Below are 23384 nucleotides of genomic sequence, written 5' to 3'. Positions count from 1 at the left end.
GTAAGGTGAAGACCCCACAAAGCCATGCTTAGCGCACCTCATTCCTCTTTCAGCAAGGGCCGCAGTAAATGTCGTTTCCCTAATCTCTCGCCCTGTGATGCCAACAGAGGAATCTGCTGTATTCAGCTGCACTGATGAGTCCTGCATTGCAGCTGGGTTTGGGTCGATGCGCAGCCCTGGGGTCTTCATCTCAACGAATGAACAATTGGCATTTGAATCAACTGCATCATGAGTGGCAGGGGATGCGGCTGCACAGGGCTCAGCCCCCAGCCTGCAGTCCTGGCCTGGTGGTGGAGCAAGCTGTTGCACCACTTCCTGGGGTGCGTCAGCTGGGTCTGTGACTGGAGTGTGAGTGTGTGACACTCCCTCGGTGGGAAGGGAGCGCCGGATGCTCTAAGTGCAAGATCAGAAACAGCAAGGGCCTCAGCCCACAGGCTCTACTGGGCTTGAAACAGCCCTTGCTGGGCAATCACCTCCGAGTTCTGTCCCGCACAGCCCCCAGCCCACAAGAGGCACCGCAAGGAACATCTAGTCTAACCCCCTGCCAAGGTTTAGGACTTGTGTCTAAACTATCCAGGACAGATGGCTGTCCAGCCTCTTCAAAAACCTGTGAAGGAGATAACCAGGACTTCCCGGGGCATCTGTTCCATTGTCCTACTACTCACAGTCTAAATCTGCTGTGCTGTACTTTGAGCTCATTGCCTCTTGTCCTGCCTTCAGGGGCAAGAGAGAGAAAAATTTCTCCATCTTTTTAACGGCAGCCTTTCAAATATTTGAAGACCGCTGTCCTGTCCCCCTTCCCCTTAATCTCCTCTTTGCAAACTAAACAGTTCCTTCAGCCTTTGCTCATCTGACTGGCATTCTATCCCTTTTTTCATCTTTGTTGCTCACCTCTGGGCCCTTTCCAGTTTCTCCACATCCTGTCTGTACATTGGTGACCAGAATTGGACACCGTTCTCCAGCTGACGCCTCACCAGCGCCGAGTAGCGTGGTATCGTCACCTCCCGTGACTTGCATGCTATGCCCGTTAATGCAACCCAAACTGCATTTGCTTTTTTTGCAACAGCAGTCACATTCCTCATTCATGTTGAAGTTGTGATCCACCACAACTCCCAGATCCTTTTCAACAGTGCTGCTGCCAAGCCGGTTATCCCCCATTCTGTACATGTGCATTGGGTTTTTCTTCTCGAAGTGCAGCACCTTACCTTTCTCTTAACTGAATTTCATTTTTGGTGCCTATAGCCCAATTCTCCCATGTGTCAGATCTCTGAATTTTAGCTCTATCCTCCTAAGTGTTTGCAAACCTCCCACCCACATGTGTTGTCACCTGCAGGTTTGAGGAGCAGGCTCTGTTATTCTATCCAGGTCATTAATAAAGATGTTAAATAACACTGGACTCAGAACATCGCTGTGGAACCCACCTGGAGATGACCTTCCAATCTGACCATCCTTCCTAACTGTCAGGGTGGTTAAGCACTGGAATAAATTGCCTAGGGAGGTGGTGGAATCTCCATCATAGGAGATTTTTAAGAGCAGGTTGGACAAACACCTGTCAGGTGATCTAGATAATACTAGTGCTGCCACAAGTGCAGGGGACTGGACTAGACCTCTCGAGCTCCCTTCTGATCCTGTGATTCGATATTCAAACGGGGGTGGGTATAAAAGCTTTGTAAGTGGGTTCAGTTCGGATGATAGGGGGGCAGGGTGAAAAGCTGGCTGCGCGGTGGCTATCAGTCCACACCATTGTGGAGATGGAGAAGCCCATGTGTCCTGCTTGCACTACAGAGATCCCGCACTCTGATGTCCTGTCTCCTCTCGCCCCTGCGCTGGGCTGGGTGCTCCACTGCGAATATGGGGAGGGGTATTGTCCCAATTCTCCCAATTCCGGTACCATGCAGAGAGCTGGAACTGGTTCATCTGCAGCAGCCATGTGGACAGCTGAAACGCATTACACCCACACCACATAATGCACCCCCACCACTCCATACTCACACAACACCACAGATGACACCCACACTGCACAAACACCACACTACACACCATACACTGTGTGCAAAAAACACCACAGAATGCACCCCCCCCGCACAATGTATACATAATGCATATACCATAAAAACATACACATGCAGCGCAGAGCGGCTCTGCTTGGCACTGGCCTGTGCTACCGGCTCACTGAGGCCAGGCGTGCTGGGGTGAGGGCAAGCAGGCTGTGCAGAGCCATGACCCAGGAGGAGCAACCTGCGCCCATGAAGCTACAGCGCTGGGGAGGAGGTCAGGACTGGGCTCTGCCCAGCGTCCCTCGCCCAAGCCCCGGGCTGTACACAGACTCCCCACCAATGCAGGCGCTGGCTGTGTTACACAGCCGGGGCCTCCCACCACACACAACCGCTTCACTGCCCGCACACCCCTGCACTGTTCACACACACGCATGCCCTCCCATCTCGCACAGTTTGCAGCCTGTTCCCACCATCCGCCTCCTCCTCCCTCCCCAGGCGTCGGTGAGTGACCCCCCCCCCAGTGACAGGCATAGAAACGCGGGCTCCCAGCGGGTCCCTCCGGGCGCTGTTTATTGCTGGACAGTTGGCAGCCACCGGCCAGAGGTCTATTTACAACAGTCCAAGTGGGGAAAACGCCGCCAGGGGCACCTTGCAACACAGCAGTTGGGGCCACGGCTCCCCATATTCAACCCTCTGAGCTCTGGGGTCCCCTGGCCAGCCGGCCTCTGGGCCACAAGATCTCAGCTGCTGTGCTCAGCACCTGCTCTCGCAACCCACCGTGAGGGTGGATTGGCCCCGTACCCAGCCACACGGGCTCAGAGCCATGAGCCATGGGCCCCAAGGCCAGCCTCTCCCTGCCCGGCATCACCACCGTACCCTCAGAGACCACCTCCTGTTCACTCCCCCATGGCCCTGCACAGCCCCTTGCCCTCAGGGACCCCGTCCTTCCCTGTCCCTCTCGACCCTGCACAGACCTGCCCCCCTCAGCCTGCCCTCAGGGACCCCCAGCTGCCTTCACCCCAGCCCCCCAGCCCTGCCCTCAGGGACATAGGGCTCCTGTTGCGCTCCGTGACTTTGCAAAGGGGCATCTGACAAACAGACTTATGGGTGCTCAGGAAGGAAGAGACTCCGGTTCTCTCGGCTCTGTGAGGCACATGGGGCAGAACCCTTCTTCTCTCCAGGCCAAGTCATTTCTGTGGGGCGAGTGGGTCTGAGAAGTGCTGTTCTTCCCTGCGGTCGGCATCGTCACCCCAAACACCCCCTGGGAACAGAGCTCGGGGAGTAGGGGGCAAGGGACTCAGCAGGGTCGGGATCTGGTCTCCACAGGGGAGTGTAGGGGGCTGGGGTAATCATCACAGAAACAAAGAGTGACACGTCTGGGACCCTGGTGCGTAACGCACTACAGGGTCCCCCCATCCCCGTATGACACCTCCAGGGTTTGCTTGGGTGTGTGATGCTCTGGCAGGCCCCTCTGTTCCCTATGACATCTCCAGGGTTTGGGTATGTAAGGCACTGACAGGCCCTCCAGGCCCTTATGATGCCTCCAGGTGTGTAACGCGCCAAGGGGCCCCCCACAAGCAGGTTTGGTTGCTGGGAAAGAACACCGACCCCCCCACAGCCCACACCCAGGCAGGGCCTAGCTGTGGGGCCCTGGGGCCGCCCCGCTCAGTCCCCGCTGTCCAGCTTCTTGCTGCGTGGCACCAGAAAGATGCCACCGTCGGCGGTGAGCTGCAGGGAGAACTCGTCGGGCGAGTAGGGGTTCCCCGCGTCGTCCCGCAGCATGAGGAAGACCTCACGGTACAGCTGGCCCAGCTTCTGCTTCATCAGGCCCAGGGTCTTGTCCACCTCGCAGCGGTCCCGCAGCAGCTGCTGCCGCTCCCGCCCCAGCTGCTCCAGCTCCTGCTCCAGCTGCACGATGTTCTCCAGCTTGCGCTTGCGGCAGTTCTGGGCCGCCACCTTGTTCTTCCCGCGGCGCCGGATGTCCCGGATCAGCACCAGCTGCGGCTCCGTCAGCTGGTACTTGGACACCAGCTCGTTGAAGTCGTCCACCGGCAGGTTGACGATCTTCTCGGTGGGGAAGGGGATCTTCATGGCCAGGGCGCGGCGTTCGTCCCGGCTGCAGGCCAGCTCGGCCCGCGGGGGCACCCGGCCCTTCTCCGGCTGGGGCTTGAATGGCTCCGGGGGCTGCATGGAGAAGGGGGGTACCTCCTGCAAGGTGGGCAGTAAGGGGTAGTGTGGGCCATAGTCCACGGGGTACATCTCCGCGTAGTCAGGCCGCAGCCTGCTGGGCTCCAGCCCCTCTGTCTCCATGGAGTCAGCGTCGCTGTAGTTGAGTGACAGGCCCGAATCTGACTCCAAGTCCTCCTGGACATTGCAGGGTGGTGGGGGGCCATAGCCCTCAGCCCGGCCCCCCTCAGCCCGCCCGCCGGCCTCCCGCTGGGCCTCGCTTTGCAGCCCGGACAGAGACGGAGTCTTATTAGTGCCGATCTGGCTCAGGGAGGTGGTTTCCGGCCCCGAGTCAAGGCTGGAGGAGATCAGCATCCCAGTGTAGCCATAAGGGGGGTCTATAGGGGGCACGGGGCCCATCAGCCGGGGGCATGGAGCTGCCATGGCATCCAGATAGTGGCGGTCATACACTGGGGCAGGCTGGCTGCAGCTGGGCACTGGGCCATCCCCCAGCGCTGGGCAGTGCCCGTAGTTGACAGTGGGCACCATTTGCTGCATGAGGGTGTAGAGTGCCGGGTCATAGGGGGTCTCATTCGGCACATCCAGGCCCTGTGGGGTTGAGAGATGCAGGCTGGTTAGTGGCTGCTAGGAGCTTCCCCCGAGGCATTGCTGGGCCAGGCCTCCCATGCCTGAGGGGTCTTGGGTGTTGTCCCCATAGGACAGGGTAGGGAAACCAAGGCACAGGGAGGGTACGCAGCTTGCTCAGGGTCAAGTGGCAGAGTCAGGAATAGAACACAGGAGTCCTTACTCCCAACTCCCCCCGTAGCACTACGGTCACGCTCCCCACCACGCCCTAGGCCCAAAATGCTGGTGCAAAAGCAACATAGAGTCCAGACTGGACCAATGTCCCCTCCCCTCCCTTGACTCATGTTCCCCCAACCTCCTTCTGCAAACTCCTGTCCCTTCTCTCACCCATGCTCCCTCCACTCCCCCCAACCCACTCTCCTCCAACCACCTCCCCTCCCCCAACTCATGCTTCCCCCAGCTCCCCCCCCCGCCACTCATCTTTGTTGCCCTTCTCTGAACCTTTTCCAGTCCCGCTGTATCCTTTTTACGACAGGGCAACCAGAGCTGCACCCCTTATTCAAGGCCTGGGCATACCAGGGATTTCTATAATGGCATTATGATATTTTCTGTCTTTTTATCGATCCCTTGCCTAATGGATCTTTACATCCTCATCCGGCACACTGAGCTGAGGTTTTCCATGGTGAGGCCAAGCTCATTTTCTTGAGGGGTCACAGCTAATTTAGAACCATCATCACATATGTGTAGTTGGGATTATGTTTTCTGGTGAGCATTACATTTATCTACCACACTGAATTTCATCTGCCATTTTGTTGCCCCGTCACCGAGTTCTGAGATCCCTTTGTAACTTCACAATCAGCTTTGGGCTTAACAGGGGTGATTTTGTATCTTCTGCAAACTTTCCCACTTCACAGTTTACCCCCTTTTCCAGATCATTTACGAATATGTTGAACAGTAGAGGTCCCAGTACAGATCCCTGGGAGTCCCCACTATTTACCTCTCCCCATTGTGAAAACGGACCGTTTATTCCTACCCTTTGTTTCCTGTCTTTTAAGCATTTACTGACCCATGAGAGCACCGTCCCTCTTGTCCCCTGACTGCTTACCTGGCTTTGGTGAGGGCCCTTGTCAAAGGCTTTCTGAAGGGCCAAGTTTACTATGTCCCTGAATCACCCTTGTCCACATGTTTATTGACCGCCTCAAAGAATTCTAATAGATTGGTGAGGCATGATTTCCCTTCACGAAAGCCATGTTGATTCTTCCCCAGCAAATCTTGTTTATCTGTGTGTTCTTCACTTAGTTTCTGCCAAGTTGCCCCGCACTGAAGTTAGGCTCGCCAGCCTGTAATTGGCAGGATCACTTTTGGAGCCCTTTTTAAAATTAGGGTTACATTAGCTACCCTCCAGTCAGCTGGGTCAGAGGCTTAGCTCAGTGATAGGTTACATACCACAGTTAGTAATTCTGCAGCGTCATATCTGAGTTCCTTCAGCACTCTTGGGTGAATCCCATCTGGTCCTAGTGACTTATTACCAGGGGTGAAAGTTAGCCAGTACGGCGTACCAGTAAGAAGCCCTTACGCAGCCGATGTTAAAGGGTTAACATCGCTGCCCCTTCCCCCTCCCCCACCCCCAGTTGGCAGCTCTGCCACCGAGGGGGGGACAAAAGGGGCAGATGCCCCAGGGCTGGCAATTAAGCCCTAGGCCCTTTTAAATCACCATCAGATCTGCGAGTGGTGCGGGCTAGGAAGCGCGGATGGGCTGGGTGGGGGAGACTGACCCCAGCCCTGCCCCTTCTGCTGAGGCCCCACCCATTCTGGGCCCCCGTATGGGTAAGAGTTTAATATTATTTTCATCCCTGCTTATTACGGCTTAATTTATCAATTTGTTCCAAAAACCCCTCTACTGACACCTCAATCTGCGACAGCTCCTCAGATCGGTCACTGAAAAAGAACAGCTCAGGTGTGGGAATCTCCCTCACACCCTCTGCAGCGAAGACCAGGGCAAAGGATTCATTGAACTTCCCCTCAATGGCCTTGTCTTCCTTGAGTGCTCCCTTAGCACCTCGGCCGCCCAGTGGGCCCCTTGTCTGGCTGGCAGGCTTCTGGCTTTGGATGTATTTAAAAACATTCTTACTGTTGGTTTCCGCGTTCTTAGCAAGCAGCTTCTCAAATTCTTTCTTGACTGGCCTTATTTTAGTTTTATGCTTCATCTGCCAGAGTTTGGGCGGCTTCTTATTACCCTCACTGGGACCTGACTTCCAGACTTTTTGCCTCGTACTGTGCTGCTTATCCCTGGTGGTAGGGTGACCAGATGTCCCGATTGTATAGGGTCAGTCCCGATAGTTGGGGCTTTTTCTTATATAGGCTCCTATTACCCCCTATCTGGTCAGCCTACCTGTGGTCTTCTTCTGGTCCTCTTATTGTCTCTCCTGACTTCAGTCTGAGCCTTTACTCTGGTGGTTTTAAACAGTCCCCACACTGCTTGCAGGCATTTCACCCTTTTAATGGCCAGCTAACAGGGGTCCCCCCTTGGCGCATCGTTCCCCTTTTTAAAGTGAAATGTCACCATGGTGGGTTTTCTTGTGTTACCCCCCTACAAGGATTACGCAACAGTTGCTATTCCCAAGAAGGTCAGGAGTATTCGGACCAGCTCCTGGGTGCCACTTAGGACTAAATCAAGACCCGCCTCTCCCCTCGTGACTGGCTCCCAGGACTAGCTGCTCCAGGGAGCAGCGGTGGAAGCTAGTGGTCTCTAGGAATTTTATCTCTGCATCTTGCCCTAGGGGGACATGTGCCCACTCAGTAAGAGGACAATTGAAACTCCCCATTGTTATTGCACTTTCTGCTTTTGTAGCCTCTCTAATCTTCCTGAGCATTTACAGTCACCCGCGCCAGCTGCTCAGGGCACCAGCACTGCCTGCCCCGCTACCCACACTCTGCAGCACCGCCAGCCCTAGAAAGGGGTCAGGAAGACCTAAGGCTGTGGGGGTGGGTAATGCAGAATGCTGGGAACTCACCACCCCTTGGAGGTAGAATGGGAGGCCCAGAGCATACTGGGAATATGCTATTCCTTGGGGTGGAATGGAGCACGCTGGGAACACCTTGTCCCTAGGGATGAGATGTGGGGCCCAGAGCATGCTGGGAACACCCTGCCCCTTGGAGTAGGATGGGGGGACCCAGAGCATGCTGGGAACACCCTGCCCCTTGGAGTAGGATAAGGGAGACCCAGAGCATGCTGGGAACACCCTACCCCTTGGGGTGGGATGGGGGGGCCAGAGCATGCTGTGACTGTGTCATTCCTGGGGTTCGAGGGGGAATGGAGCATGCTGGGATCACCCTGCCCCTCGGGGAGGAGGTTGCAGGCCCAAAGCATGCTGGGAAGGCGCCCAGCCCTGCAGCAGGTGCCTGCCCTACAGAGATGGACAGCGCGATATCGTCCCTACCAGAACAATGGAGCCGATTCATCTCATCAGACAGATGCCCCATTGTGCGGCCGGCCTCCCCCCGCCCTGCCCCCACCAGCCGAACACCACAGCAAGGGCCCTGCAGTGAATGGGGCAGTGTTGGCGCAGGGGCAGGTGATCAGCTCCATCCCACTGGGAAGATTAAAGAGGCGGCTGTGTGTAATTAATACCTGCAGCTCTGCGGGGCCTCGGGAGGACAGGGTGCTGGCCAGGCGGCTGTGTGTCCCCAGAGCCCTGGCTGCCTCCCTACACTGACCAGGTCACCTGTCCCTGGTGGGATAGATCCAGGGGGCTGCAAAGAATCCCAGGGACGTGGGGCTAGAACTCACCAACAGGAGGAGCGCTCCCTTGCCCTGCACAGCTAGCAGCTCCCTTATCGTCTTGGTGGGCTCAGCCACTAGGGGGCAGTATTGCTCCCTCACTCAGGGATCCCTACTAGGGGGACGGGGATTTGGTTGGCACTGGGGGCCGGTTAGCACCACTGGGAATTGGGCTGAGGCCAAAGGATGGGGGAGCAGATGGGAGAAATTAGACCTAAACATCAGGTCTGGGGTGAGCTCTGTGTTTCCAGCCAGGGCCAGATTGGCTGGGGCAGATGGCCCATCGCAGGGACCCACCACTGGTCCAACCTGGGCTTATCAAGGCCAGGCCAAGAGCCAGCCAGTGCACTCCCCTTCTCGAGCTGGCAGTGTCCATGCCAAGATGGGGTGGGGGCTGAGCCGTGAGTCCCCTCCCTATGGCAGGCTCAAGGGAACCCATGTGACTTTCGACCCAGATCAGAACTTCCCCCTCTAGGTGCTGGGAGCAAATCGCCCGCTGGGGTCTAGGCTCTGAACCTGGCCAAACTCGTGTCACTTGTGTGAGCCCACAGCAGGCAGCCGCCTGGGAACAAGGCCCCATTGCAAGGGGAGATGCCAACCAAACCCCTGGGAGACAGACACCCAGGTGGGTGGCAGTAGCCCAGTGGGGACAGGGGCCTGGCAACACAGCACCTTGGGGCTCTGGCGCAGCTGGGTCAACCACTCCCTCTTCTACAATAACTGCCCCTCCAGCTTCTCTAGCACCCAGGAGATCGTGGGGCTCCGCGCTGGACGCAGCGACCGGCTGAACCAAGAAGCCTGGGATCCAAAGGCGGCCTGGCTGGGGGAGGGAAGCAGAGGTTCCATTCGGGGCTCACCTGCAGCTCCGCGATGGACATGATCTCCTGCCAGGTCAGCTCCATCTCTCCCTGCTGGCCAGGCTCACTCAGTGGTGGTGCGGGCAGGAGTGATGTCCGGGTCCGGCCCTGCTGGGGAGGGCAAGGGGGCATCTTGCCGGCCCAGGCCCTGCCCAGCGTCTGCTCCAGAAGGGCCACCCCAAAACCGGCCGTGGTAGGGAAATTCTGTGGCACAAGGAAAGAAAGAATTTGATTGGATAAGGGCCCAGCCTTCCCACTTACTGATTGGTAGAGACAGGATCCACCCTAGCCTTCCCACCTGCTGATTGGTAGAGACAGAATCCTCCCCAACCTTCCTGCTTGGGGATTGGTGGAGACAGGATCCATCCCAACCTTCCTGCCTTCTGATTGATAGGGACTGGAGCCACCCCAAATGTCCTCACCTGCGGATTGGTAGAAAAAGGATCCTTCCATCCCTCCTGCCTGCTAATTGGTACAGACAGGATCCATTCCAGCCTTCCTGCCTGGGGATTGGTGGAGACAGGATTCACCCCAGCCTTTCTGCCTGCTGATTGGTAGAGATAGGATCTTCCCACACACACCAGCCTTCCTATCTGCTGATTGGTGGTCTGAGCTATTTCTCTCTCTGATTGGGAACTGGAGAGTTCTCTCTGAAATGGGGAAGGCTGAGGAGCTCTTTGCAGCTCCCAGGTTCCCTAGAGGCCTGAGGCTCGTTCTGTCCAGCATGGCCTGGGTGTGGCAGGGGAAGTGGGGATGCCCAGGATCGCTCTGCTCTGAGCATCTCCCTCGGGCCTGCTGGGCCAAGCGTATGGAGGGGCCAGGCTCCCCTTGGGCCCCCACTCTGGAGACTGGCTCCAGATCCCAACTCTCCTGAGTCTGAGAGGTTGTGTCAGGGGTCACAGTCTGGAGCTGGGTAGCCTGAGGAGTTCTGGCTCTAACTCCTCTCACAGAAGTGGGCTGAGGGACACCCCCTTCCTGGCAGAGATGGGGGGTGGGGGTGGCATTTATAGGAAAGACTCCAGTTCCTGATTCCCACTGAGCTCTGGCAACCTTAGTCCTCTTCCCAACTCAACCCAGTTAGGGCCACGCCCACCAGCCCCCACATCCCCACTCCCCCCGCTGCTGCTCTCTTACCCTACCGCGGCCTCATGCCTCCTCATTTCTCTTCCCCCTCTGCCTGGGGCGACTTCTCCCCCCCCCCCCCTCGTCCCGCTCCACCCCTTCCTGAGCTCCCTCCACAGTCTCCCACCCCTGTCACATCTGGGGGGTTGGGCGGGGTGGGGGGGGGGGCTGCAGTACTGGGCCATTCCCGAGCACCATGTTTCCTTCTGCCGCCCGGTGGGATGTTTCCCACGGCGACCCTGGGAGTGGCCACCCCGTCTGGTGCCCCGATAAGCCTCCCCTCCCTGGTCGCTCCCCTCACCTCTGAGCCGGTTCTATGAATTTGCAGCCCGCAGCTGGCAAAATCAGACATTCATGAAGCTGGGAGGAGGCCTGCTCTGCTCCTGCAACACACAGATAAGAGCCCTTATCACCCGCAGCTGCATGGCCAAGACATGCCCCCAGCCAGCAGCTGTCAGGCTCATGCCCAGCCAGTTCCCTGAACCCACTGTGCTTTACCCACCCACTCCCAGCCCTGACCATCCCCAGTCTCTGTCCAGGGCCAGACACACCCATGAAACTGCCCAAAGCACGAGGGAGGCAGTGTGATCTAGTGGGTAGTGCACTGCACTAGAACACAGGACGCCGGGGTTCTGTTCCATGGCTGCGTCTCTGCTCAGTGCCTCAGTTTCCCCTCCTTGTCTCTATTCAGCCTGGGAGCTCTTTGGGGCAGGGTCCGTTTCTCACTCTGTGTCTGTGCGGCACCTGGCGCAGCAGGGCCCTGATCTCGGTCAGGGTCTCTAAGTGCTGCAGATATGCACAGAATAATCCTGTTTTGCAACAGGAGCCGATGGTGGATCATGGAGGGGACCCCAGTGACCCCACTCAGATTGGCCAAGGTGCTGTGACTCACGCTTCCGCCCTGAGAGACTGCGCCACGCTAATGACCATGCATGGCCAGGCCTTGGATTTACCTTGCACCCTCCTGCAGCACAGCGCCCCCTAGCGCCACCCTGGGGCAATAGGGCCAGAGCTGACTGCCAGGGGAGAGCGCCCCCTGCTGAGCCCCTGCCCCGCTCCCTGGGTCCGCAGCCCTCCCCAGTGCCAGCGCCTGAGTGTGCGGGGCAGGGCTGCCTCCCTCCAGCGATTTCACAAGAGGCTCCTTGCAGCAGGGGAGCCCCCGGGCTGCCAGGAAGAGAAGCAGAACCGGCCCCGTCACTCGCCAGCCCCGCCCGGCACCCACGTTACCCCCTCCCTGCTGGCAGTGCCCTCCCAGGGGAACGTCCCTGCTGCTCCATTCAGCTCTGCCAAGCAATGACCCCCACGACGCCCCCGCCAGTGATACTCAGGCACCCTGTATGGGGGGGGTCAGAGTCTTTAATCCCCCAGTGGAACTGAGTCCCAGTGGGCTTGTGCCACCCCAGGAATGAATGAATGACATGGCCAGGATGGCTCTGAGGGGCACAAATGGACAGATCTCGGCTCCCCCCATGGCTGGGCTGGTTTTCTGGGGCCCAAAGGGAGAGAACCAGCTCCCTCCACCCCCCCATGGCCAGGCCAGCTCCCTGGGACCCAAAGGGACAGATCCCAGGTCCCACCCCGCATGGCTCAGCAGGTTCTGTGGGGCTTACAGGGACAGACTCTGGCAGATCGACGCTCCCCTGCCCCACACCCGCCTCTAAGCCCACTCCTGGCCAAGGCAGCCTTCCAAGGGGGGCACCCAGGCAGAGCCGGATTCTCAGGAGAGATGGCCCTGCCAGGGGCGCGCTGGGCGGCAGCTCCTTGGAAAGTCCAGCCTGGCTCCCCAGGGGGTTCAGCTGAGCCTGAAGCTGTAATTTGCGTCCACGAAGCCAGACTTGAAAGCGCCCGCCTCCCCCTCCGTGCACCGGGGAAACCTGAGGGGCAATTCACAGTAAAGATGTGTGGGAGAGAGAATCCCCATGGAACCACAATTGGGGCAATAAACCACGGAGACGACGGGCCAGATGCGGGGGACCTGAGCCAAAGCAAGGGTGGAAAAAAAAAGCCACAGCCTGCTCAGGCCACCCGCCATCATCGCCAACCAGGGGAGTGTCTGAAATCTTCAGTACGTCACCTCCAGGAACCTCACCAGAATCCAGGCACAAAGCCCTCCTCTGCCTGTGCAGTCCCCTCTCACCCGCCCCCAGTTCCACATTGCAGCATCACCCCATCGACAACCCAGCTGGGATCATGTGGCCCCCCAGACCCTATTTCCGTGATGCTGTTCTGCAGGGCCTGGCTGTGGGATCCCCAGACAGCACCTGCCAGTGCCACGCAGACGCGAGGAGTGACTCTAACCAATGACAAGCTCTGGGGCCAGGGAGACGCTGGGTATGGTCAGATCAGGATGAGGGGCAGAACATGGGCATGGGAAGTAGGGTGCAGGGGTTGCTGCAGCATCCCCAGGTTTTACACTCGGCATCCCAGCTGCCAGCCCTGCGCCCCTGCTGCCCGGGGTCCTGGCTGCCAGTCCAGGCTGTCCAGGGTGTTGGCTGCTGGCTCCAGGTCCTGCTCAACCGCTGGGTCCCACTCGGCTGCTGATCCTGGGGGCTCCGCTGCCAGCCCCAGAGTCCCAGCTGCCAGCCCCGCACGCAAGGTCCTGGCTGACGGACCCACACCTACGGCTCCACACCCACCTCTATCTGTGTCCCCAGCCTCCGCCGCCTTACTCCAGTCCCTGCCCGCACCTCTCACCACCCCTCCTAGAGCCATAGCCCTGCTCCCAGCCCCAGCTCTAGGGGGTGGTGAGAGGTGCGGGCAGGGATAAGAGGGGTGCAGCTCAGCACCCTCACTCCGAAAACATCCAGTGACACTGGGGCAGAGATGGGCACTGCCAAGGGCCATGCAGGTGGGTTCCGTGTAACTGACTAGGCAGATCAGAGACTTTTACAGCTGATTGGTACCAACTGGGCCACACCCACTGCTGTACCACAGAAGCAGCTGTTGGATAACGGGACACGGCGCCTTCCCCACATGGCCACCCATCCAAATCCAGCAGCCAGTGCCAGCAGCTACCACCTTGCAGCTGTTTCCACACGCCTGCGAAAGGAGTTTGCCAGGTCTCAGGCCAGTCCCTGGATCACAGACACCTGCCCCCACAGCCATCCCTAAAAGGCTGACAGTCTCTGGCAACGGGGCTGTCATGGGGGCAGGGCGGGGCCCACAGGCCCCCCTGGGAAGCTAGTGAGGCAGTTTGGAGGGGAAATAGATTTCTTGGCGATAAAACCAGAAAGGTCCATTCAGATCCCTGCATCCAGCCTGGTAACTGAGGGGCCCGGATCATTTGGACGTGTGTCCATCCTCAGACAAAAGCCTCCACGTGTTGGAGAATCCACCAGTCCCCTGGGAAGCTGCTCCCAGGACTAAGTCCCCTCCCTGTTACAGACTCATGGCTCAGTTCCAGTTTGAACTGGGAGGAATCCAGCCTCCGGGGTGGGACGTTCCAGCGGCTCCTACTGTCTATAGGTATTTATTAGGTGTATTACAGTAGCATCTTGGAGCCTCACTCATGGACCAGGCCCCCAACGTGCCAGGCGCTCTATAAACACAACAGACAGATGGTCCCTGTGCCAAAGAGCTTACAGTCCAATGCAGCCACCTCTGGGCTGGGACACAGCTTCCAGTCGGAGGCCTGGTCAACACTTAAAACGTCGGTCAACAGCTATGGGACTCAGGGGGCTGAAAAATCCACCCCCAAGACCTGGCCTCAGTAACCTCAGTTTGGGCCTTCACTGGATCAGCTCTGTCCCACTGCATTTGGGGGGAGGGATAGCTCAGTGGTTTGAGCATTGGCCTGCTAAACCCCAGGGTTGTGAGCTCAGTCCTTGAAGGGGCCACTTAGGGATCTGGGGCAAAAATCTGCCTAGGGATTGGCCCTGCTTTGAGCAGGGGGTTGTACTAGATGATCTCTTGAGGTCCCTTCCAACCCTGATATTCTATGATTTTCAAAGAGGCCAATTCAGCCTTTTTTAATTCAAAAAAAAAATTCTAAATCTGCTAGATTTCTTGGTTTGTTTTTCCCCCCTTTGCTTTTGTCCCCATTCCTGGCAACTTTGCGAGGCTGTTTTCGTCCAAGGCCTGCTCTGGTTCAGGGAGGAATTAGTCAGGGAAGTTTTCTGACTGGTGCTACGCGGGACGGCGGACGAGATGCTCCCAACGGCCCCTTCAAAGCTATTACGAACATTTCGTAATTTTCCAAAAATATCTCGATAAAAAACAACGGAATGTCGAAAGAGGAAACAACCCTTTGATCCCAGAAATATGGGGGTTGGTGGTTTTTCGCTGAAAAATCCCCCCCATACCATACACACACATGTGACTTAAGTGACCAATCAGAACTGGCCTTGGGGAGCCTGCCCCCACTCCCAAATCCTTGAGCTGGGCCCTGAGCCTGGCGCAGCCCTTGTGTTCCTTGTGCTGAACCTGCTGCCTTTGGACATTGAGGGTGCACCAGGCTGGGCCCTGGAGGGGCTCGGGAGCACGTGGCAGCTCCCTGTGGGGGCAGGTTGGCAGAGTGCCCTGGGCTGTCTCCTGAGGATGCCCCGTGGATGCCCCAAGCTGTCTCATCTCTCAGTCCCCGGGACCATAAACACTCCCCAGCCGCGGGAACGCCCAGCCAGACCGCGCGTTGTGCTCACTTCTGCTTTCAGGTGCTTTCCAGCAAGCGGGATGAGCAGCCGGCCGCAGCAGCATCCCACCAGGACCGGCGTGCCAGGCTGGGGGAGGGGGGCTTAGCTCGGCAGCCTCGTGCTACCAGTGCTTGATTTCCACCGAAGCCATTGTGGATGGGGTTAACGGGCCGGGGGAGTGGGGGGATGAGCCAGGGTAGAGGCTGTGGGGGTGGGGCGGGGAGGGGTGCTCGGGACTTTCTGTTGAGCAGCCCAGGTGGTGCCTGGATCCAGGACTCTGCGTCACTCTCATCCCGTCCGTTTGTCTCCCCGCCATGTGGATCAGAGCCCCCGGATCAGGGGCAGCTCCCCACAGGGCTGAACCTGATGCCAGCTAGGGGCAGATTTGCGCTGAAGCAACATGAGATTTACTCTCCCGCCGCCGGCGTCAGATCCCAAACCCGATTCCCCCCTTCAGTGCCAGCCGTGTGGGGATTGGGCCAGGCCTAAATGTCAGACCCCTCCTGTTCCGAGCCACGTTCTCCATGTGGTCTAAAGGTTAGAGCCCAAGGGAATGGAAACCAGGACTCCTGGGTTCTCTCCTTTGGCCCTGGCAGGGGAGTGGGGTCTGGTGGGTTAGAGCTATGGGGCTGGGAGGAGACAGGACTCCTGGGTTCTCTCCTTTGGCTCTGGCAGGGGAGTGGGGTCTGGTGGGTTAGAGCTATGGGGCTGGGAGGAGACAGGACTCCTGCGTTCTCTCCTTTGGCTCTGGCAGGGAGTGGGGTCTGGTGGGTTAGAGCTATGGGGCAGAGAGACAGGACTCCTGGGTTCTCTCCTTTGGCTCTGGCAGGGGAGTGGGGTCTGGTGGGTTAGAGCTATGGGGCAGAGAGACAGGACTCCTGGGTTCTCTCCTTTGGCCCTGGCAGGGGGGTGGGGGTCTGGTGGGTTAGAGCTATGGGGCAGAGAGACAGGATTCCTGGGTTCTCTCCTTTGGCTCTGGCAGGGAGTGGGGTCTGGTGGGTTAGAGCTATGGGGCTGGGAGGAGACAGGATTCCTGGGTTCTCTCCTTTGGTTCTGGCAGGGGAGTGGGGTCTGGTGGGTTAGAGCTATGGGGCAGAGAGACAGGACTCTTGGGTTCTCTCCTTTGGCTCTGGCAGGGGAGTGGGGTCTGGTGGGTTAGAGCTATGGGGCAGAGAGCCAGGACTCCTGGGTTCTCTCCATTGGCTCTGGCAGGGGAGTGGGGTCTGATAGGTTAGAGCTATGGGGCAGAGAGCCAGGACTCCTGGGTTCTAGCCCCAGCTCTGGTCCTGATTCCCTCGGTGAGCAGCAGTTTTGCCACCTGATGCTAGGGCCCTGTAGAGAACAGGGCACGTTTATTGCAGGGAGATGCAGAGGGTTAAGGCACTGATTGTCCCCCTCCCCCACCACAGCCTGTGGGCCGTTATCACCTTCTGGGGCCCCTGGTTTCCCGCCCGTGTTTCGACACAGGCCCCCTATGATTTCCCAAGGCCCCAGCGGGATGTTGCACAAGGCAAAACTGACGCCCGGCCTCTCTTGGTTAACACTGCGCCTGGCTCCAGCCGGGCACGTCCCCCTCCCTTGCTCCTGGGCCCAGGGCATGGGACAGGGTGGGGGGGTTGCAGGGCCTCTCTGTGACATCCTCCTTAAGAGCGGCCTCCCCACCAGCCCTGGCCACTGCCCAGCCCTCTCGGCTCATCAGGGTGGCCCTGCCCTGCACCCTTGGCCCAGGCAGCCCTGCCATGTGATCAGCACCATGCACTGCGCTGGGAGGACCCTTGGTGCAAACACTCCAGCATCCCCCAGCACAGCCACTCGCAAACACTGCTCACTGCCCTTGTAGCATCGGAGGCAGGGTGGTCTCGTGGGGAGTGCAATGGACTGGGACTCGAGAGAGCTGGGGTCTGTCCCTGGCTCTGGCCTGTTGGGTGACCTTAGGCAAGCTGTGCCGCTCGCTGCCTCAGTTTCCCCATCTGTACAATAGGGTTCACAGCGCTGACTTCCTCGGTGAAGCGCTTTGAGATCAACAGAGAAGAGCCTGCCAGGACTGTCACTATGGCCCTGGGAGCTGGCAGTTTGTGCCAGACCCTACGACGGCTCTGACAGCTGAGATCCCACTTTACCCACCAGCAGTGCTGACCCCTGCCTGCTCTCTCCCCTGTGCCCCGCCCTGCCTTCCAGCTGCTGGGTCTCAGATACTCCCCCACCAGGTGGGACCCACATCCCCTCCTGCACCCACTCCAGGTGTCACCCAGTGGCGCAGGGTGGGGACACTTTCCCTCCAGACCCCTGCGCCTCCCAGCTGGCATCCTGCAACCTTAGCATTAGCAGGAGCCGGCAAGCATTGTGCACCACTGCCCTCTGCTAGGCAGGATAAGGACTGCTCAACTGTGTGTCAGAGGCCCTGCACTGCTGAGGGGGATTCTCCCTTGGTGCAGGTGGCTTTGACACCAGGAGGATCTGAGTTCTGTGTCTCATCCAGCTAGGCATGGAGTTCCCAGTGCCCATGGCTTTGCTACAAGATTCTACCCAGCTCCTGTACCTGTTGTGGGAAGACCCTACAATAACAAACCAACATATATGGCACAGTGCTCAGGGAGACCCTACAATAACAAACCAGCATGCACAGCAGTGGGCTCGGTGGGCTTTTCAAGCTCCCAGAGATGTTCAGGTCAGGCTGGCGTCAGTGCTGAGATGGGGCTGCCTGGGGCTTGACCCCAGAGCTGGGTAGGTGCTTAGGGCTGGGGCAGACTAGACAGGCAAAGCGGAGAGACAGGCAGAGACTTGTGACTGGGCTCTGTCAGGGCAGAGGGTTCCGCCAGGACCATTGCTTGTTCTGCTGCTTAGCCTGACATGTAGCTTGTACCAAGCATGTGGAACGCTCATGCCCTGCGTGGGTTAATAGCAGCAGGGATCGAACCTGCAACCAGATCATCGTCCCTAAAACATCAGCTCTTAGGCAAGGCTGCACTAGGCCCATCAAGCCATACCTGGCTTAGGCACTACAAGAAGGGACCAGAGCACCACACTGAGTGGGCGTGCCTTATACTTGGGTAGGTGGGTGTTGTGTGCACATGCGTCAGTGTGTGAGCGCCACTGCCCTCTACTGGATGGAATCCACACCACACTACTCTGTGTCATAGCCCCTGTACTGCTCCCAGGGAGTCTCCAGAAGGTTCTGGGGTGTCTAGGGTGCAACTCCTGTGATTCCCAGACAGGCTCGTCTCAGGGCCCCTTTTCCAACCCAGGCAAGGCCAAGCGCTGCTCTGAGCCAATGGCCCTTCCCCCAGGGGATTGGCCTTCAGTGTCACTCCACCGTCTTGGAGTCCTGGGGCCAGTCCAGGGGCCAGCCCAGGGGCTCTGGAGGGAGGGACCCGATGGGGATCATGGTCAGTGTGTATGGGGGGTAGAGCCAGCCCCAGATTCCCACCCTGGTTCTGGCAGCGCAGCCCGAGAGGGTGCATCCAGCCCCATCTCTGCCCCCAGCAAAGGGGTTCAATCCAGCCCCGCTTCCCCCCGCTGGGCTGTTTCGCTGCAGTCACCGATGGAGGTGATGCAGAAGCCTGGCTAGAATCTGGCTCGCTTGCTCCTGGCTGGAGCAGCTGGTTGGGGATGGGAGCCTGTGTGGGTTCGGGTTGGGAAGGCAGCCTTGGGATCTGCAGAGGCAGCTGCTCCTTGGTGACGCTGAGGAAAATCCAGGATCATGCCATGCACCTGAGTGGGGCTAGTCAGCTTCACACCGGCCTAGCTAAGTGCCGAGTTTGGCTCAGAGGGGGTGGAAGCGGGCACAGCTCTTCCAATCCTGTGTGCCAAATCAGCACCCCAAGCCATGACCCAGAGACGGGTCAGGGAGAGGGCTTGGATCCCCCAGGAATGCAGGCCTCTGCCCCCGGAGCTGAAGGAGAATCCCCACTAGCTTTTAGCAGTATAGAGCATATGACACACAGCTCATCCTTTATGCCCCACGTGTTGCTCTACTGAGGCTGAGAGAGACGGGACGCCTGCTCTGGGGTGACACGCCCTTGGAGACAGGAGTGAGCTGAGACCCTGCAGGGCGATATTTTCTTTGCTGTTTCTTGTTCTTACCAGTCTGAGGACAAAGTTGCCACAAGGCTCAGATCCTCAGAAAGAGAGAGAGCTACAGGAACCCCTTTACTGCCCCTCAGCGCAAGGCCCAGCCCCCGCCCCTCCAAGGGCAAGCTGGGCTGGCCCCGGGTTAGGTACATGGGTACCCAGCCAGGGCCTGGCCACATTCAGTAAGCTAGTGCCACAGAGCTGCTGATGGACTGTCTGACGTCACCTGCACCCGCACTGCTAGATTTCCCTGGTACCTCCAACAGCCTTCGCACCCAGCTCTCAGGCATCCCTGGCACTGCCATATCCTGGGTGCCTCCACCAAGCCAGCCCCCCATCTACCTGGGAGTTTGGGGTTCTGGCAACACCCCAGTCTGAAAAGCAAACAGAGCCCAACCTCCCTGAGCTCTGCCTAGTTTCCAGTTCATGCTAAACAGCTGTGAGCTGCGCTGCACCCCAGAAGTGGCGGCTTTTGGGCAGTGGGGGAAGAGTTCCCTGTGTCAGCAGTCTTGGAAACCCTCTGGGACCCTTCAGGGATAGAATCCAGCCCCTGCTGCTCTGAGTGCGCAGCCCCTGGCACTTGAGCTGAAGGGAAATTGCTGTTGGCTGTGAGGGGGTTATGACACTCAGTGAAGCCGAGTCTGCAGCCATCCAGGAGAGGGCAGTGGTGAGCACTAACTGGCTGGTCACAGGTCCTGAGACCAGCCTGGTCTACACTATGCTGTTAAACCGATTTTAACAGCGTTAAATCGATTTAACGCTGCACCCGTCCACACTACACTGCTCTTTATATCGATTTAAAGGGCTCTTTAAATCGATTTCTGTACTCCTACAAAACGAGAGGAGTAACGCTAAAATCGATATTACTATATCAGATTAGGGTTAGTGTGGACGCAAATCGACGTTATTGGCCTCATTATTTTACAGGAGCTACCCACAGTGCACCGCTCCAGAAATTGACGCTAGCCTCGGACCATGGACCCACACCACCGAATTAATGTGCCTAGTGTGGACGCGGACAATCAACTTTATAATATCTGTTTTATAAAATCGGTTTAAGCTAATTCGAATTTATCCTGTAGTGTAGATGTAGCCACAGGCTGGGAGCAGGGTCCCTGGGGCAACAGAAATGGCCCCAGGGGAGGGCAAGGCCAATGGACCATCAAGTCCAGGACCTGGCTCCCCCTGTGAGACCCCCAGTGTGTCCAGCCGACCACAGACCTGTCCCTGGAGCCCAGGCCTGGTTCTGCTTCACAGCCCAGCAGCGCCTGGGGGCTGGATCAACTCAGCCCCACAGCCCCAGCCTCTCTATTTCCTACCAGTTATTGCAGCCGCAGGTGCCAAGCCCGTTTCTCTTCGTCTCTGTGATATCATGTGGCAGGGAGTTCTGCTGGTTCACACTCTCTCCCGCACACCATCAAACCCTGCCCTGCTGACCTCAGTAGCAAACACTGGGAGAATTTGCTGGGAGAATTTGCTGACCTCTGCATTGGCTCCACCTGTGTGTGTGTGTGAACGTGCGCGCGCGCACACTCTGTGTGTATGGGTGTGTGCATTGTGTACGTATGTGTGCATAGAGTATAAATGTGTGCGCGTGCACACTGGGTGTAGGGGTGCGTGCGTGCAGTGGACATATGTAGGGTGTATGTTTGTGTGTGTGTGTGTATATAGTGTGTCTGTGTGCATGTGCACTCTGTGTGTAGGGGTGTGTGTGTGTGTGTGTATACAGTGTGTCCGTGTGTGTGTGCACTCTGTGTGTAGGGGTGTGTGTGTGCAGTGGGTATGTGTAGGGTGTGTGTGTACATGTGCTCTCTGTGTGTAGGAGTGTGTGTGTGTGCACTCTGTGTGTGTAGGATGTGTGTGTGTGTATACAGTGTGTCTGTGTGCACTCTGTGTGTAGGTGTGTGTGTGTGTATGTGTGCACTCTGTGTGTAGGGGTGTGTGTGTGCAGTGAGTATGTGTAGGGTGTGTGTGTGTGCACTCTAGGATATGTGTGTGTGTGTGTATACAGTGTGTCTGTGTGCACCCTGTGTGTAGGGGTGTGTGTGTGTGTGTGCATACAATGTGTCCGTGTGCGTGAGCACTCTGTGTGTAGGAGTGTGTGTGTGTGTGTGTGTGTATATAGTGTGTCCGTGTGTGTGTGTGCAGTGGGTATGTGTAGGGTGTGTGTGTGCATGTGCTCTCTGTGTGTAGGGGTGTGTGTGTGTGCACTCTGTGTGTGTAGGATATGTGTGTGTGTGTATACAGTGTGTCTGTGTGCACTCTGTGTGTAGGGGTGTGTGTGTGTGTATGTGTGCACTCTGTGTGTAGGGGTGTGTGTGTGCAGTGGGTATGTGTAGGGTGTGTGTGTGTGCACTCTAGGATGTGTGTGTGTGTATACAGTGTGTCTGTGTGCACCCTGTGTGTAGGGGTGTGTGTGTATGTGCATACAGTGTGTCCGTGCGTGTGTGCACTCTGTGTGTAGAGGTGGGTGTGCACGGTGCGTGTGTGTAGGATGTGTGTATGGTGTGGTGCACCAGGAGGTGATACAGGGTGCTGGGGGGAGGCTGTGTTTTATTCACCTCCAGTGACACAAGGGCGCAGATGGGAGAAGGCGGCCCCCAGGCTGAGCCTCCCCCCCCGACCTGCTTTCTCTCTCCTGCCCTCTCAGACACAAACCCTACCCCCGCCGAAGCCCTGGCAAGTCTCTGCAGGACCCCACAGCGCAGCGACTGCCCCACAGGCCACTGAGCGCAGACCCCCAAACCCAGCAGGGTGGAGCCCGTCTGATCAGAACCCCCAGGGGCTGCAGCATCCCCGCCCCACATGCCCAGGACTTCATACCCCCAGCTTCCTCGTGGGCCCCACACCCTCCCCACGCCTGCCCCCAGACTCCTGGGTCCCCAGAGCCATGTGTCCCCAGCCAGCTCACAGAGATGGGTCCGAGCAGCAGGTTTCAGCCTGGGATCTGGGTTGGACCCTCCCCACAGCTCGAGCGGCCGGATAGAAATGGTGATCTGGGGTGTGGGGGGTGGGTTGTGGGGGACAGAGATCCTGGTCAGGGGGTTGGACCCCGGTTGGGGGGCTAAACAGGGCTGGGGATCTGTGTCGTGGGGGGCAGCATTGGAATCCAGGGCTTGGTGCTGGGATTGCACCCTGCCTTGTTCCAGAGTCTGGGGCCCCAATCCTGGCACGTTGGGGGGTGCCCTGAATGAACCACCCCAGTGAGCAGTTCCATGCAGGCAGGACAGGGCTCACTCTCCGCCCCCCAAGTGGTGACCCATCTGCCTTGGGAAAATCTCCCACCCCCAGCTGGGATCTCGGGTTCCCAGCACCTGCCGGAGCAGTGGGGACCTGAACAAAGTCTCCTTTGAGAGGCCGTGGCTGGGCTGCTGGCTCCTACCTGCCTAGGATCCCCAGCCGGGGGGCGCGCGGGGGTCTCACTCTTTTCCCCGTCTCCCTCACGGTGGCTCCTTCCCGGAGGACCCCGAGGTGCTGGGGCAGCCGAGCGTGGTCCGTACTGCAAGCCGGGGGGGGCCTTCTCAGGGCACCTCCATCCTGGGCAGCCCTGGGGGGCTCACGGAGGGCAGGGCTCTCGTTCGTGGTCTCCTCGGTGAGGCTCTGCGCCTCTCCCTGGGGTTGCCTGTTATTACATAAGCGGGGCCAGCCCTGCCCCGCCGTCTAACGGCCTCCCGCCGCCCCCCCCCGCGAGGTGTGGAGGGGAAGCCACAGAGCGCAGTGTCCCTAGGGGATGCCCCCCTCCTGCCTCCGGGGGCTGCGCTGCAGGGAAACAGGAGCCCTCGCTCCAAGGCACACGGTGATAACAAGGACACACACCACAACACGACACAACCCCCGACAACGCCCAGCCACGCAAAGACTCCGGGATGCAGCGCCACGCACACACAGCCACACACACACGCTTGTGCATATGCACAAACACAGCCACACGTGTGTGCACAGAGACCCCTCCCTTGCACACACAGAGTCTCACATACACACACACACACACAGCCGCATATGCACAGCCACACATACAGCCACACGCACACACACAGAGCCCCTCAAACACCCAACCAGCCACACACACCCCTTGTGCATACGCACAAACACAGCCGCATGTGCACATGGAACTTGCCTCCCCCACCTACAAAGCCACAGATACACACACAGCCAGGCATGCACACACAGAGCCCCA

At 58.4% G+C, this 23384-nt stretch overlaps 1 protein-coding gene and 2 long non-coding RNA genes across 6 annotated transcripts; 2 read left to right on the top strand and 1 right to left on the bottom strand.

Annotated features, from left to right (window-relative positions):
* Nucleotides 1–2540: 2540 nt before the first annotated feature.
* Nucleotides 2541–22982, bottom strand: NFE2 (nuclear factor, erythroid 2). 3 transcript variants are annotated; one of them, XM_050925926.1, is made up of 4 exons: nucleotides 22590–22982; nucleotides 10810–10891; nucleotides 9387–9590; nucleotides 2541–4772 (listed from the first exon to the last, which is right to left on the bottom strand). In XM_050925926.1, exons 2-4 carry the CDS (start codon nucleotides 10858–10860, stop codon nucleotides 3663–3665), a joined length of 1365 nt encoding a protein of 454 aa, XP_050781883.1. In that variant the 5' UTR covers nucleotides 10861–10891; nucleotides 22590–22982; the 3' UTR covers nucleotides 2541–3662. The 3 variants fall into 3 exon arrangements, with proteins under 3 accessions (XP_050781883.1, XP_050781885.1, XP_050781886.1); XM_050925928.1 differs by lacking the exon at nucleotides 22590–22982 and adding an exon at nucleotides 9685–9808 and having other exon boundaries at nucleotides 10810–10895; XM_050925929.1 differs by lacking the exons at nucleotides 10810–10891; nucleotides 22590–22982 and adding an exon at nucleotides 9809–9933.
* On the top strand, nucleotides 15302–17820 carry LOC127035748 (uncharacterized). Of its 2 annotated transcripts, XR_007769909.1 has the most exons (4): nucleotides 15877–16045; nucleotides 16202–16290; nucleotides 16367–17677; nucleotides 17723–17820. It is a non-coding gene; the product is annotated as an uncharacterized LOC127035748 (long non-coding RNA). The 2 variants fall into 2 exon arrangements; XR_007769908.1 differs by lacking the exons at nucleotides 16367–17677; nucleotides 17723–17820 and adding an exon at nucleotides 15302–15815 and having other exon boundaries at nucleotides 15895–16045; nucleotides 16202–16358.
* On the top strand, nucleotides 20809–22581 carry LOC127035753 (uncharacterized). Its single transcript, XR_007769917.1, has 3 exons — nucleotides 20809–20912; nucleotides 21030–21304; nucleotides 21674–22581. It is a non-coding gene; the product is annotated as an uncharacterized LOC127035753 (long non-coding RNA).
* Nucleotides 22983–23384: the final 402 nt, after the last annotated feature.

The sequence above is a fragment of the Gopherus flavomarginatus genome, chromosome 16, assembly GCF_025201925.1.
Source record: "Gopherus flavomarginatus isolate rGopFla2 chromosome 16, rGopFla2.mat.asm, whole genome shotgun sequence".
Taxonomy (NCBI): Eukaryota; Metazoa; Chordata; order Testudines; family Testudinidae; genus Gopherus; species Gopherus flavomarginatus.
The sequence above is the reverse complement of the archived record's forward strand: the minus strand, read 5'-3'. Positions and strand labels throughout refer to the sequence as shown.

Coding starts and splice junctions, on each gene's coding strand:
- NFE2 (XM_050925926.1), bottom strand. CDS start 10,860: ATGTCTGATTTTGCCAGCTGCGGGCTGCAAATTCATAGAACCGGCTCA. Junction 9,591..10,809: donor TTCATAGAACCGGCTCAGAG/GTGAGGGGAGCG, acceptor CTTGTGCCACAG/AATTTCCCTACCACGGCCGG. Junction 4,773..9,386: donor TGTCCATCGCGGAGCTGCAG/GTGAGCCCCGAA, acceptor TCAACCCCACAG/GGCCTGGATGTGCCGAATGA.